The sequence below is a fragment of the Haliaeetus albicilla genome, chromosome 22, assembly GCF_947461875.1.
Source record: "Haliaeetus albicilla chromosome 22, bHalAlb1.1, whole genome shotgun sequence".
In the NCBI taxonomy this organism is placed as follows: Eukaryota; Metazoa; Chordata; class Aves; order Accipitriformes; family Accipitridae; genus Haliaeetus; species Haliaeetus albicilla.
The window spans coordinates 16,690,297-16,706,632 of record NC_091504.1 but is presented as its reverse complement, the minus strand read 5'-3'; the positions used below and the strand labels follow the sequence as shown (position 1 = coordinate 16,706,632).

The 16,336-nt window shown below is 42.8% G+C and overlaps 1 protein-coding gene across 2 annotated transcripts in view; it reads left to right on the top strand.

Annotated features, from left to right (window-relative positions):
• The first annotated feature begins 3,483 nt into the window (after positions 1–3,483).
• Positions 3,484–16,336, top strand: part of SMG1 (SMG1 nonsense mediated mRNA decay associated PI3K related kinase) — a 70,054-nt gene continuing 57,201 nt past the window's right edge. The window contains exons 1-2 of one of the 2 annotated variants that reach the window (XM_069810045.1): positions 3,484–3,790; positions 14,007–14,170. In XM_069810045.1, the coding sequence (XP_069666146.1) occupies positions 3,702–3,790; positions 14,007–14,170 (253 nt within the window). In that variant the 5' untranslated portion in view covers positions 3,484–3,701. Of the gene's footprint in view, positions 3,791–7,415; positions 7,551–14,006; positions 14,171–16,336 lie in introns of those variants that run through there. The other variant, XM_069810046.1, reaches the window with a different exon arrangement.

The window sequence follows — 16,336 nt, the reverse complement described above, 5'->3', positions numbered from 1 at the left end:
TTTTAATGAAGAAAACAGTAGGAGTCCTGCGGGACCTACTGTGCATGCGCTGATGGGCTGTGCCTGCACCACAGGTACAATATGTTCTGGACACTCTGGGGTCTCTATGCCTGCACAGATTGGCCATACATCAGATGTGCTTTGCGTGTGCTATGTCCAGAAAATAGTGTATGGGGCCATTCAACTGAAAATCTGCTAAGTTACTAATAAAAACAGGATTCTGCCATCAAAGCAGTAGAATTGGCAGGTATAGGGAATAACTATTCTAGGAATCCTTTATCATTTTTAAGAGGCATCCATCTGCAATATACAGGCTAGAGGATCTTGGCGTCTGGTACTTCTCCGCTCTAGTTAAATACTGTTTTGCTCCTTGGCTTCTGTCCTATTTCCAGAAGAGGAAATAGCATCTCTTTCCCTCTCGTGGTTGGTGATTGTTTTTCTCTCAATCTGTAGCTTTGTTATGGATCAGAGGGAGCCAAGGGCCAAAAGTGACTTGTAATCCTCAGCACACGCTGGTTTTTCTCAACATACTGCTCAGTAAGGAAATAAACTAGTATGGGGTAAAAGATGCAATATGGTGCTTACTACCCTATTTCAGCACATTAAATATATACAATCTGCATTTTATTCCAACTAAAAATAACACTCAGATCAATACAGCTTCCTTTTATATATTAAATACAGAAATCATTACCATGAATTATAAAGCAGGAAAAGTGTGGTTCACAGTGTCTGTTACTCCAGAGTTCTGCATTAGGATGGATGTGGACAGTTTGATGGAGTGGTTTGAGCATACGCCCAAGAGTGAGACCGGAGGAGACGTATCTCTGCGAGTGTCATCAACTCATTCTGAGACTTAAGACAGTTCTTCTAAGTCCATATATTTCTATTTTGAGAGGGTCCAGATTTAGACACCTTATTTATTTATTTTTTAACAAGACTCAAGAGTCTATAGCTCCAACTGATGTCGGTGCTGGCCACTAAGTATCCAAAACTGAAGTCCCAAACTTGAGGACAGAAAATTAGAAAGCGGTTTTGAAAACCCTGGCCTCAGCTTCCCTGGGATTCTTCATTCATACAGTGGCATCTGAATGACCGTATCCATCTTTGCAAAGGGGCTGACTGAAATCTGCAACTGAGAAAGTGCTATACAAACGATTACTGCTCTATCTCACAAATCTTTAAGCGCATGCTAACTATTACCTATAATACCATTCAAATTTCACAATATAATCATCCTTGTAGAAATGGATTCCAGTATGTCTTTTCATTTGGCAACTATATAACATTTTACAGTTTTAAGGCTGTGCACAACAGCAGTTTAGAAAGCTAAACATCACTGATACATTTTACAAATGGAGACAACTGCACTCAGAAGAGGGATCTGCATTAGACCACACAGACTGCAGCAAATTCACCACTAGAATACAGGATTTCTGATATAAAATTTACTGTACCAAACACTAAATCAGTGGTTCTTAAACTCTTGCTATATGCAAGCAGTTGTTGGCCATAGTATGTCAGCTTTCTTTCTTGCTTCCCCTTGCTATGTTAATTTGAAAGGTAGTTAAAAATATATCCCTAGTGTTACCTTGCCCCTCAAGTTATTCATGTTGTTACCATTGGGATACTAGTCAGTCATGAAATAAAAAGAAAAATCATCACCTGCTGCATCACCAGGGGCAGAGGGTCTGCTAGACTTTGTCAGAAAGGGTGAGCAAATTTGCAGTAGGTATTGTTGCTATACTTATAAAAAGCTATTTTTTTGCTGCATATTGTGTAATCCTGGATGTCCATCTCAATTATAAAGAAGGGGAAAAAAGATCTATCATGGCTCATGGAATTGATTGTTTTTGCAAAACCGATTCACTTAAGATACACAAGCGCGTGTCACTTGAAACGCAGTCTGATGGGCACTGGGCCATATCGTAACAAAATGGCATTATGTTGCAATGAAGCCCTGTGATAATAATTTTGGGGTTTTTTTTTGCCCTGAAACTCATTTTGAAATCTGTACATGTCTTGCATGCGTTCCTTATGGACTGTAAGCCAACAAGACCGTATCAGCGGGATGATGGCTGCCCAGCAGAATCCAAGGGAGGCGGCAGTATGCCATCTGTCTTAGCTAAGTCACCAACAGAACCGTGGCATATTAGTCACAGGGGAATTTTAAAAGTCTCCTCAGGTCTTTCAGTGGTCTCAAATTTAGGATACTGTAATGAAAAAATAAGTTTGACCTACCCAGGTCTCTTTACTGAGTATCTGACTAAACTATTGTAATTTTTCATAACTAAGGAAATATTCTGCAATCAGGAATTGGGTTTATCAAATCAGCTAGTGTAAGTTTCCAGGTCTTGCAGGAGAAATAAAAACATGCCTGAGACAGTCTTCATATCTTTTTTTGGGAAATGTGCTCAGACTATCTACCAAATTGAGGAGACTTTTTTAATCCCCTCAGATTTGCCTGCCTTCTTTTTACAGACAGGCTTTCCCCACAATGGGCATCAAACATGGCGACCTCTTTACATAGAAAAGTCATCCGGGCTTAGAAAGACACTATTTCGCTAGTCTGCTTTTGAAATGCATTTTAGCAGCTGGGAGGAAGAAGGAGAAACGTTAAGGGTTTAGTTAGCGTTTACTGTGGGATTAGTCAACTTTTTGCTGACCGCTGCCAAGCATCAGACTTCCCCCTGGCAGTCATAGATGGGTGATGTCCTAATGGGGAGAAACGTGGGGATGAGGATCCGATCTGATCAGAGGGATGCAGCTCCCTGCAGACGCTCCAGCAAGGCTTGGGGCAGCACAGACCCCCGCAGAGGGAAGCGGGGAGCAGGGCAGGGGTCCTCCACCTCTGCTCGGGGCCTGCGAGCCCCGGCTCCTCTCAGGACTCAAGGGCCCCAGGCTCCCCTCACACCCTGGGGACCTCGGTCCCCTCAGCGCCCGGGCTCCCCTCAGGACCCAGGGTCTGGGATCCTCTGGCTGCCCGGCCAGCTGGGGGACTGGGAGACCCCGCCTGCCCTCACGATCCGGGGACCTCGGTCCCCTCAGAGTGCTGTGGTGCCAGGATCCCCTCAGGACCCGGGGTCCCCCCGATCCCTTCCCGCTGGTCGGGCTGGGATCCCCTGGCTGCCCTCGCACCCAGGGGCCGCAGGTTCCCCTCACAGCTGGGAGCCTGTCGGCCGGCACCGACCCTGACAGCCCAGGGGCCTCAGGCTCCCCTCAGGACGCGGCGGGGGGGGGGGGGGGGCTGGGATCCCCCGCTCCTCTCACGCCCCGCGGCGGGGTGGCGACGATGGCCGCCCGCTCCCCCACGCCCACGGGAGACCGCCGCCCGAGGCCCCGCGGGGCGCGCAGCGGCGGGGTCCCCCCCCCGGTGGGGAAACCCGTCCGGCGGTAGCCGGAGGCGGAGCGCCTCCGCCCCCGCGCCCCGTCCCCCGCCCTCCCAGCGTGCCCCGCGGAGGGGGCGGGCGGCCCATGTCCGCGATCCCGGCATGCCGCGCGGCCGGGCAGCAGCCGGAGCAGCCGCGGCGGCCGCGTCCCCTCCCTCCGGTGTGAGACAGCAGCCGCCTGCGGAGCGCGAGTGACGAGCCGCCGCCCGCGCCTCTCCCCTTCCCTTCCTCCTCCTCTCCTCCTCCTCCTCCTCCTCCGCCGCCCCTGTCCCGCGCCGCTGCCCGGCCGGCCATGCCGTCTCGGGCAAGGTAATGAGCCGCAGAGCCCCGGGGTCTCGGCTGAGCGGCACCGGCAGCAGGCAGCACTACCACCCGCGGGGCTGGAATGACTGGCAACCCAGGTGGGCAGGGCTGGGGCAGGGGGCGCGGCCTGGCCGCCTGCGGGGCGCGGGGGCCGGGGCGGCGGGGCGCCGCGGCTGGCGGCTCGGCCCGGCCCTGCCGCCGGGCCTGGGGCAGCGGGGCGGCGCGGGCCGCGGCGGCTCGGAGCGGCGGCGGCGGAGCCACTTCCTGGCTGTTGGGCCTAGCGCGGGGCGGGTGGCGGCGGGCCGGGCGGCGGGCCTAGGCGGCGGGGAAGGGGCCGGCCGCGGCCGTGCCCCGGCGGGAGCCGGGCGGGGGCGCCGGGGGCGGTTTCCGGATCCGTGTCTGCCGGCGGCTGGAGACGGGACCGGCACCGGCACCGGGACCGGGACAGGTCTGTCAGCGCGCAGGGCTGGGCTGGGCGGGACCCCGGGCTGGGCTCCCAGCTGGCGGCTGCGAGCGCTCCTGCCTCCCCCCGCTTCTCCCGGTGTCCCCTCTTGCCCTGGGTCTCTCGCGGCTCGGGCTGGCCCTAACGCCTCTGGCTGATACAGCTGGTGCGTGTCCGCAGGCAGCAGCTTCCCTCTCCTGCGCGTCGCGGTGCGAGACGCTTCGCTGGAAAGCTGAAGCGCTGGGGGGGCCTGCAGTGGGGTGGGGGGCTTGACACCTGTATTTTTTCAGCCTAGTTTTCACCAGAAAGAAGGGAGCCTGCAGAAGTACTCATCATCTTTTGAGGGTTCATAAAGTAGTACAGGATCCTTATTTTATTTAATTTTTTTTTTAGTATGGGGAAAGGAGTTGAGCTGTAAGTAGGCTGGGGTGAGAGCTTATACAGTGTGTTAGGTTTTAAGGTCTGTTTATACCTGGGACTTCTTAGTAAGTGAAATTCCAAGTCTGTTTGGCTTCTTTAGTCAAGTATAGGGAGTGTATTTCAGGTCTTGGTTACTTCTTATCTATCTGATGACAATGTATTTGCCCTGCTGCTCAGCTTTGCTACTTTAAGAGTCAAAATTGTCACGTAGAAATTGTAAATAAATTTGGTGCTTCTTAATTTTTCTTTAATGTGGAGGATTTGGGGCTTTTTTCTAGTGTTTTTGAAAGTTTAACGCAATATGGGATCTTACTTTTAAACTTTCCAGCAAACAGAGCGGCACGTGCTTGGGAATGTATTTACAGGTGACAGTCCCAGTCGCATGCGGTGTGGACTAGGAAAATTGGGTGGATGTGAAGGTAGATCTTATGAAACACAGGTGTAACTTCAGTTTTGCTTGAACAGCTAGCAGTGCAGCCTCTAGGGCTAATGCTAGAGGCTATTCAATTCTTAATGGTGTGTGGGGCATGGTTATTTAAGTTCTAATTTCTTCTGTTATTGAACTACTTGGTCAAATAATTTACCGTTTTTTCCTCACTTAAAAACCTGCAAACCTTGTTGGTGACTCCTTATAGCATGTAGATGTTTTTGGGGGAATTAAGAAGTCTGGTCTCTCTCTTGTTCCTTAACTACTACCTTGCTTCAGATTTCTGGACTGTAGTCTGGAATTCTGGACCCTAATCCTTTACCTTGCTACTGGCCAGAGCTTGGATGTACATCTTGTGTCTTTGCAGTGGATGGCTTCTATAAATGCTTTCTGGTTGGATATATTAATTTGTCGCAAGTTCTGTCTTTTAGCATAAAAAATGTGTCTTACAGGGGCTAGGAAGCTGACTTTTTCCAGTATAGTATTGTCTGCAGTTGGTTCAGTTAGGAGTGAAAGTAAGAGTCTAGCTGCAGAAATGCTTTGCCTGGTGATGAGGCTGGTTTAAGAAGTTAGACTGTTACCTCAGTGTCTGACTGTGGTCCGTTCCCCATGCTGTAGTTTGGTGTCTCCTTAGGTCTCAAATACAGCTGCTGTAAACTGGGCTGCTAAAAATAATTATCCCAAAAGCCACAGCAGAAACAAAAATCTGAAAGCACTAGAGAAAGTGTGGCAGACTAGGGGAGCTTCATAGCATGGATAGGGCCTAGTTCTGTTTCCATCACACTGTGATTAGAGCTCCTGCTAAGAAACAGGTAACACTTCTTCACTGATCCTGTCAGTTGTAAGAGTTTAACTTTATCCTTTCCTTTAAATATATATGTTTTTTTAATCTGGTGAGAGAGCCCAAGAATCAGAAATGTTCAAACAGTCCCAAACACAAAGCACATTTTTCTCTGTGAGTTATGCTCAAGTTTTTTAAATCTCAAAAAGATAGCTTTGGTGATATGGAACCTGTGAGTCTACACTAAGAGCTTAAAGAACAACACAGAGATTAAATCAGTCTTTGTTGTTTTGGCATTAACTAATTTTTAAAAGTGATTCACATGCATGGTTGAAAGGAGATCTGTTATATAAAACTGGCAATGAGTGTTTCTTTTTCGTTGATGGTTTCGAATATGCTCTTGGACAAACCCCACAACACAAAATATACGCACGTATTCTTTCCTTCCCCTTTCTTATATGTTGACTTAGTTGATGTTTAGCTTAGGTGATGTTGCTGGTAAATGCTTTCTTACTGGTAAATGCTTTCTTGCAGGGTGTGGAAGAAGGAACGCACGTGGCCAAAGTAATGAAAACTGCAGTAATTGTAGTTGTTTCGAGTTCCTAAGGGGGGCGGGGGGAGGAAGAGGAACTGCTAATGCACGGGTGTATTAAATCAGATGGATTGTGTTTTCAAACACACATTTTTGTATGTGTAAAAATGACTAGATCGATTCTCGTTACTAGGTCTAGATTCCTCTCAATTTTTAGTAATGCTAATCAGCACTGGAACTTGGGGTGAAAACAGTGTGAAACTGAAAGTTGGAACCCACATCCTTCTTTAAAGGAGAGTAGTTTTTAATTAGAATTTGATTTTTTTTTTTGTGCCTGCATGAATGCAGTCGTATCTGTCAGATGCATGTGGACTGGTTTTCCTACAGTGTGTGCATTGATAGAGCTGTGTATTACAGAGAAGGAAGTTGTTCTGATATATATGGGCATATTAGTGCACTGAGGTGTGCCAGACTCTAATAGCAACACAAAAAGTTTTTAGGTTAATGTTGGATGTATGTGACAGAGAACAGTAAGGTTTTTTTGAGAAGGCTTGATAAGATCTTGTTCTTCCTTCTTCTAATCTTTATAGCTTTCTAGACCTTCTGTTTTCTTTCCTTTTGTTTCACAGATCTCACTGCATTTTCCCTGATATGATTTATAGAATCATAGAATCGTTTAGGTTGGAAAAGACCTTTAAGATCATCGAGTCCAACCGTCAACCCAACACTATCATGCCCACTAAACAATCTCCTGAAGTGCCTTGTCTACGTGTTTTTTGAACACCTCCAGGGATGGTGACTCCACCACTACCCTGGGAAGCCTGTTCTTCTGGGGGAAAATATAAAATCATGTCAGTGTGCAGGTCTTGTGTGTGAGCAGATTCGGTAGAGTACTAAAGACTAATTACATACTGAAACAAACAATGCTTCCCTTTGATAGGAAATGCTCTGCGTGGCAAAGCAAGTTTCATGTGCTTATGGTGGTACTAAGCAGGAGTGTGAGTGCAGGGTAGTAGGTTAGCAGGTGCAGGGTGCACCATGGGTTTCTTATTCTTAGGTGAAAGTGAGAAAAGGAAGATAAGATTTTAATTAACAGGACCTCTCTGTCTCTCCTATCATAAATGTAGGTTAGCAGGGGAGTATCTGGAAATGTGAAAAAGAAAGTCTTTCACATCTGAGAAAAGTTCCAGAAGCGTCTTACTAGGTTCAGTACTGACACTCGTTCTTGAAAATGAAGTGCATCCTTCTCATGCAACGTAAGTCAGTGTTACGAGTTACTAATTTCTGTTATCAGGGTGCCTGTCAAATGAAGTTGCTGCCTAGGTCCCCATGGGTCTAGACACGATGAGACAAGACAGTAAAATACGCCTCTCCTTCCAGGTAGCTTATAACCTAAGCAGGAGAGCAGTATTGGCTAGCACTTTATAACTGAGGACAAGTATCCTGTGTTTAACTAAAGACAGAATGGGAGGTATTGGCAGGGAGCAAAGAAACTTATCAGAGCAAATGGGCTAAGAAAGTGATGGTTAGAGCAGCCTTTTATGAAAGGCAAGCACTAGTTGTTGTGGATATTGTCTGTCCATAATGCTGGACTAATACATTGAATGACAAGCAGGGTGATAGTGGTGGGTGCTGTGTTTAAGGAAAGTTGAGACAGAGACTATTTCTTCTGCGTTTGCATGTACAACAAGGTTTGTTAGAAATAGGCTCAAATCTTAGTTTGAAGAGGTGTGTAACTGAGAGATCTGAAAGTTGATAACATAGAGATGTTTGAGGATGTTGCTGAAATTACCTGAGAATGGGTGGAGTCATGTAGGATGAAAGTTGGTAAGGCTTTTCCATCTCTTCAGGAATAGTTGAGAGAGAGGAGAGCACAAAGTGTGAGATAGATAGATATGTACATACGGGGGGAGAGAGAGAGAAACATAGTCTGTGATGTTGAAGGCAGCTTAGAGAACAAAATGCAGTATCAGTTGTGAGGTGCCATTGTGAAGAGGTCAATGGAAACCTTGGGAAAAGATTCAGTGGACTGTGTGTGTGAGATGCTGAACAGGAATGCATTCAGCTCTGAACTGGCAACAAGTAATTCTTGATCTCCTTTCACATCTGAGTGCGTTGAATATGCTGGTAAGGTTGGGAAGGTGTGAGATCAAAGAGCTTTTTTGTTTTTTGGTAAAATGGGGGAGCCTAAGTTTGTAATGTGAAAGCCTTTGTTTTTAATGTGAAGATAGAGGAGAATGAGAGGTGAGAAAGATGAAAGAAGATGAAAGTGTGTCAGTGGGAAGCAAAAGGAACTTGGAGAGCAGATAGTCTTCCATACAGCAATAGCCATACTAGATCAGACCAGTGATTTAGCTAGCATAATATCCTGTATCCAAAAAGGGCTATCAAAAGATGCCTGTGGAAAAATAAGGACAGGATGCGTATATGTAATACATTTCCCTGACATTCTCTCCTAATGTCCATCACAGTACAGAAGGAAATTAGTGAGCTACTGTGTAAGAAGGGAGTGATGCAGAATCAAGAAGTGATTTGAAAAGCTACTGTGCAGGTAGCTGTCCAGCAGTGGAGATGGCAGAATTGCAGTAGGAAAATAGTTATTTTGTTGTTATTTCACTAGTAGAAAACATGGCCACTTACACTCTCGTTGTGCTCTCTCAATGCAGGAGCAGAAACAAAAGTAGGCTTTGGGGTGGGCTCAGCCAGCCTTGGGCTTGGCAAGATGAACCAAGTGATGATAAAAGAGCATGGCAAAAGGCGGCTGTCATAGCTCTGCATGCCAGTGGAAGAAGGGTTGGAAAGGTCAGAAACTTGGTGGGAAGCTGTTGATTTGAATGGATACAGTGACTCCTAAGTTCTAAATGTTTTATTGATAAAGACTTTAAGTAATGAATTTATCTGCATTATAGCAAATAAACTTGGCAAATAGAACAAAGCAGCTAGTAAAATTGACTGACTTGAACAATAATACAACTCATACAGTAGAGTTGTCTCAGCATAAATCCTCCCTGTAGATCCTGTACTTGAAAATAAAATCAAATAGAATAATTAAGTGATTTTTGTCTCAAAATAATATCCATATGGCAGGGTTGTTCCGAAGGAGCTACAGATAATGAATAGTATACACCAGATTGTTGTAACAAGTTTCTTGGACAAAAATTCTTAAGGCTTCCATATAACTAAAGAAACATGATATATTTTTGATTGACCTATTTTTCTTTTTTCTAGTTAAAAAGTTGGTTTTTGTGGGTTTTTTTGTGGGTTTTTTTTGAAAAAGCCAGTTGTTCTCAGCCATGCTTTCTTAGTCATACAAATTAGCTAGTCAAATCATGCTGATACTTTTGATGGAATGAGATATGCACTTATTTTTGGAAAAGTCTAGCTTTCCTTTTGTATGTCCTTGGAGAAAAAATTAAGTGTCTGCTTTATTTAGGGGGAACTAGTGGCAATTTCTGCTTATTTAGGTGGGTGAACTATTTTCTTTTTCTGATGGATAAAGGCAGGTTAACAATCACCCTGCAGAAAACTGAATGCAATCTCTTCTGTATAAATGATGTTGCTATAACAGTGTATGCAGGAAATTGGTGCTGGTGGTTGTTGTGGTTTAACCCCAGCCAGCAACTAAGCACCCCGCAGCTGCTTGCTCACTTCCCCCCACCCCAGTGAGATGGGGGTGAGAATTGGGGAAAAAAAATAAAACTCATGGGTTGAGATAAGAATAATTAAATAGAACAGAAAGGAAGAAAATAATAATTATAATAATGACAATAATAAAAGGATTGGAACATACTAAACAAGTGATGCACAATGCAATTGCTCACCACTCGCTGACTGATGCCCAGTTAGTTCCCGAGCAGCAATCCCCCCCTAGGCCAACTCCCCCCAGTTTATATACATCACATGGTATGGAATACCCCTTTGGCCACTTTGGCTCGGCTGTCCTGGCTGTGTCCCCTCCCAACCTCTTGTGCCCCTCCAGCCTTCTTGCTGGCTGGGCATGAGAAGCTGAGAAATCCTTGACTTAGTCTAAACACTACTTAGAAACAACTGAAAACATCAGTGTGTTACCAACATTCTTCTCATGCTAAATCCAAAACATAACACTATACCAGCTACTAGAAAGAAAATTAACTCTATCCCAGCCGAAACCAGGACAGTGGTAAACAGGTAGTCTTCCATCCAGAACCAGGCACAGATGACAACTGTCATTGGAGCTCTTGAAGTACTTTGCTTAGTCTCCATCAATGAGCTTTTCAGGTGGAAATAAAACAGAGTAGTGTCTCATAAAGTGGCAAATATGCTTTTGAAGCTACATTGTAAGATAATCGTAGTCATGTTCATCCTTGCAATTTCCCATTCCAACTTTGTCTAATATCACATTTGTATTTGTACTTCTGCTTATCTGTTGCTAACATTGTATATTGTGATTTTATTAGTATACAACGTTTGTTCAGGTCTGGCAATGTCAGTGTATGTAACTGATAAATTTGTTGTTGCATAGACTTCTTTTGAAAGATGACGCTAAGCATTACGTCTGTCATGTAACCTACATCTGTTTGGCACAGTGCAATTAAAGTGGAAATACTGCCATGGGAGGGAAAGTGCCCTCCTGATATGCGGGCATGAGTCGAGGTAGCCCGGAGTACAGTTCTTCCCATTGCCTGGTGGAATGACTGCAGTGTACCGTAAAGGGCTGGAGGGAGGTGCAAAAAGTAATTATTTGTAAGACTTTGGCAAGTACCTGTCCATAGAGTGGCTGCGTTTTGAGTTCTAAGTGGTCGTCTTTCAAAGTCATGAGTACATTACTGACAGGAAAAACGGTATTTTTCAGAAACAGATTCGGAAATTAAATGTCTCTTCCTGCTTACGCAGACAGTGCTTCGCTGTGAGTTTGCACAGCAGTGTCCTATGTCACCCAGGCATCTGGGTTCCTCGGTAAGCGAGCACAGGTGTGGGTGACAGGTATTGGGGTTGCATACCCAGGTCTTCATGAGCCCACGCTACAGACTCCTAGAGTGCTGATGCAGGAGCCTACAGTACAATTCTTAAATTTGCTTCCCACGTGAGAAATGGTGTGCATCACAGAACAGCTAGAAATGCACAGGCACATGAGATGGTGGGCTCTGCTTCTAGTGTGAATCTTATTGCAAGCTTCTTTCAGTTCAAAATCCTCCTTCAAAGCAATATGGACCATAGCAGCCAGTTGGGTTACAGAACCTAGTTGTCTGGAAACAGTATCTTCCTATGATGCGTTTTTTTTCTCTGCCTCGTGAAGAATGGGCAGAAAGTGCTGGATATCTAAGCTACACATTTGTTGTAGTGGGAACAATGTTTTCAGTGGGAACTATTGTTTCTTAAATTGATACATACGAGAACAATTACATATTTTTAATAAAATTGTGCTCACCTTTTAGTTGGGTGATAAAGTGTGAACAAGTTAGCTTGCAGAAAGCCGTTCCCAAAGACAGAACAAAGCGAGTGTGTGGTTTTTCCCAGGGAAACAATAGGCTTATGTATTTTACCACAATGGAAAATTTTACAAAACATTCAAAGGCTGTGCTGCGGGAAGTGAGGTTAGCTGAGAACACGTGTAGTCCTTCAGCTGATTGGGATATGCAGAACAGTCTTAAAAATTGTACATTTAATCAGCTTGCTTTCAGACTTAAGAATTTCAGACTTAATGCTTGACAATTGGAGATGATACAGTCTATAGCACATCACCTTAAAAAAAGCAATGCTCTTCGGGGAGGTACGCTGTTAAGAACCCAACAGTACTTAAATTTACCAATTGAAAATTTGTCAGTCTGTTTCATTGAAAGGCTAAAATAATTTGAATCCTCTGTACTAAACTGCTGTTCCTCAAAGTCAGCTGAAAGTCTCCTGAGGTTTTAGGGCAGGGAGAAAATCTGGGGGCTCTGTAGCTGACTGGAAAATTTGCACATGGTGTCGGCATATTTAAAGTTCATACTATTTGAAGGTACAGTGCAGAACTTGTTCAACATAACTTAGGTGAATGATGAAGGTCCAGCTGTGTAAGTATTTCTACAATCCTAGTTGACTGTCATGAGCAAAGACTTTTAGTAAAGCTTTGCCTCTTGAGTTGCATAGCCTATTTTATAAAATAGTCCAAGCAAGTGCTCAACAAAGCAGTAGATGTGATGCCGCAGTGAATACTGAATGAGGAGAAGAGTCTTATAGTGTATATCTAAAGGTGAATTTGCTTAGAGAGCAAAAGGGAATAATATCTGCCAAGCAAACCTAGTGTCAACCTTTCACTGTGAGAATAGGGTAAAAGCACAATTTTCTGCTTTCGGACCCTGTTCCAAATTGATAGTATATTGTCTCTTAACATCCTCAAGAGAATAAATCATGTGTGGGGGGGTTCTTTAGTTACAGTTGTTTTTGCAAATATCAACTCTCATGGTATTACTCTTCCAGTTGTACTGAGGATGAGCTATATTTGAAAATAGCAAGCCTTCAGGACAGCTTAAGTAACAGCTGCTTTTCAAAAATTTTAGCTGTGTTTTTCCCCTTTGGCCTTGAGATGTATATAACTCCTTTTTCGTGAATTTGTCTCCTGGTTCTAATTGCAGTGTTCTCTTGAAAAGTAAAAATTAAAGACTTTTTCCCAAGAACATGTGGTGTTTATCCTTATGCAAATTGTAGCTAATTTACAGGAATGGAAAGGAATGATCTGTCCTGCTTTTTGTTAAATAATCAAATGAACTATCCAAACCTTAAAATAAAAATAGTAGATCTTTAGAGTTTGCTTAGGAAAAGCCCTCTGTAAGTAATTTGAATAGTGTGATTCGACATATACTTGAGTTGAACAAAATTCTGCTGATTTTTGTTTTGGATGGGTATTGTTTTACTGGTTTTAATGTAAAGCTTCCAGGATTGCTTGTAAGAATGCATTTAAGGTGATTGGTTGAATTTAGGTGCTGAAGTCTTGTGTGCACAAGTTCAGTATGTTAAAGTTACTGTATTCTTAAAAATGAAATCATTTAGTATGTCCAGTGAGAAGAGCTGATTTCATAATTTTCACCTTTTTCCTTAAAAGTTTATTCTGGGCTGTAAATCAGTTTTCTGATATGAGAGTGGCTTAAACAATGCGGATTTTTTAACTCGCTTTTTATCTGCAAACATTTATTCTAAAGGATAACAGCTCTTAATTTACATTCCAGGTTTTTCCACGGTAAAGGCTGTTTTCTTGTTTTGCAATTTTTGTTTTGCAAAAACTTAATATGCGATTCCTCTATTGAGTATCAGCTACATGCTAGTAACACCTCCATCTAATAAGTGGGTTTACATTGCTCAGTAAGACCCATAACATATTACATAAATGTTCATGTGTGGATTAGTAATGTCTTTCACAAATGGTAGACACTGTATTGCCTAGCTGTGGTATACACCTAGTTGTATTTTATTTTCACTTCTGGGAAGTAATTTCTCCTTATATAGGCATCCAACTGAAAAGAGACTTGAGAACATCCTGAGAAGAGGCACTGGCACACTAGAATGCATTTGCTTTGCATGTTTCTAATCCCAACCTGAATTTAAGGTCACTTTTTAAGAAGCAGGTTAGATGTACAACTTTTTTGACACAGGAAAATACATTTGGGATTGTCATTTAAATATGTTGCATTTATAAGTGAATGTGAATCCCACTCCTGTTATATCCCTGCATAAAAAAAATATTTTTCTCTTTATAGAACTGACAGTGCATCAGCTGACCAGGACAATTTAAAATACTCTTCATCCAGAGATCGGGGCAGTTCTGCCTCCTATGGATTACAACCCTCAAATTCAGCTGTGGTGTCTCGACAAAGACACGATGATATCAGAGTCCACACTGACATACAGAATGAAGAAAAAGGTATACAGATTGCTGTTTCATGTGTAAAATTGTGAGGGGACATTCAGAGAAAGGCAGTAAACTTGAAATGGTAGAGAATTTTTTTTTCCTTTTCGAAAAAAAGGCAGTGAACTGATACAACTCATTGCCACAATATCACTGTGTTGAGAGATTTATCAGGGGTCAAAGAAATGTTGTGGTTGATATGAATAGTGAGAAAAATATGCAGTTGCATTAGGAGAAGAATGTAAGAGAAGACTTAATGCATTAACAGAATAAGCATGTTTTTCTAAAGAATAGTATTCTGGATGTGTCTGGTCTGCAAGTTGTAACTTCTTCCTGAATACTGTCTGGTGCTTCTGGTATTGAAAATGGACTGCCTGATTAAATGGGCTACTAATCTGATATATTACCTATTGCAGCTTTACTGCAGCTAACTGGAATCTTTGGGAATCAAATCTATATTTTGTCATTAATGAGGATTTGTACTTCTATGTGCCTCAGTCTGACTTAATCTAAATCATGTGATGTATGGTTCATACAATTTTATGGGTTTATTTGAGAATTTTCTACTTTCTGTAGAAGATAGCTAAAAATTCAGAATCGTATCTTTTTCATCTTTATGGAAAAGAAATCTGTATTCTGATTTCTTTTTTTTTTTTTTTTGATTGCCAAATACAGGTATCACATAGGAGGGTTTTTACTTGCAGAGTCACTTTTTAGACTATGTAAATTTTCTTCAGGCAGGCCAGACTCAAAAAAATCTCACAGGAATATTAGTGTGGGAGTTTTTGTTCAGGAACCTAAAAAGCATTCACACACCCCCTACTTCTCTGCCCTGTAACTGTCTGTAAAGACTTGCTACATGTTAGGGGAAGTTACAGCTGGGTGTACTGATGCAAATTTATTTTTTTTATAAGTAGTAGGTACTGTTACTAGGAGGCAGGAGTATGAAACAGGTATATGTTTATCTGCATACCTTGAGAACCTTAAGATTTGTTAATTTTAACAGCGAAACTGCTTAGAAAGTGAGTATGTTTGGCAGTGTGTCTACTAACATGGAGAGTTTTACTGTGTTTCACATAGACTAGCATGGTAGGTTATTCTTATACTTTGAAGTGTGCTAGTATTTAAAGAATGTATTGGCAGCATAGTGAAATAGTAAATTTCAGACAAATTCAGTAAGGTAGTTTGTGAAGTTGCTGGGAAAGTGCCATTTGAAAAGAAAAATGCAACTCTCCCTCAAGTACTTTATCTTACAGGGCATGTCTCTGCTAGCTCAGCACTTTAACCATGCTATTTTGTTCAGGTGTGACTTGAAAAGAGATGATTAGGGTATTCTGTACTACAAAACCAAATTCCAAGTGTCTCTAGTTCTAGTTTTTTGGAGAAATTTGCAAGCTTACAGGTGCAGAATAGTTTCTTTGTTTACTAATTAAATTATTTTCAATTAATCTGTTGGAGTCTGCCAGCATGGAATTTTCATTTTAAGAATTTCTAACTTTTCTATCCTGGATAGCCATATGTCATAAGTACCTAGAATCCCTGAGAAAATATTCCACATGCCTCCCTGCGCCCCCCCCCCAGTTTCTGGTGTTGATAATAAAAATGACTTCCAACTTGATAATTTCTGGAAGTTGTTTAGGTTGAGAACCTCCAAGGATGGGAGGTTCTGCAGCCTCCCTTAGCAGCCTGTTTAGTGCTTTACCACTCTCCTAGTAATAATTGTTTTCTCATATCCACTTTGAATTTCCCTTGCTCAACTTATGAATGTTGACTCCTGTCCTTTTGCTCTGCATCTGTAAGATTAGTCTGGCTGTCCTTTTTTTTTTTTTTTTTTTTAAATAACCCTTCATGTTAACTAGTGGAAGACTGCAATTAGATGCCCCCCCTTTGTTTTCTCTTCTTTATTTTATAAAACAAGACAGGGGAGTTGGAAGATTAAGTTTTTAAAATTAAATAGAAGACTCTTGGGTTTTTACTTATAAATGAGATGTTCTCCCTTACTGCAACACTTCCCTCTCTTTTGGTTTATAACTAGGATGCGCTCAGGGTCCTTACTGCTAAAAAGATACTGCACTAGTATTTGTATGTCATGGTATCTACATATTTATGCTAAAATTAATAACAGTGACATAGCTGATCATATTCTTACTTGGTCTCAGATTTAACACTTAAAGAGAAATG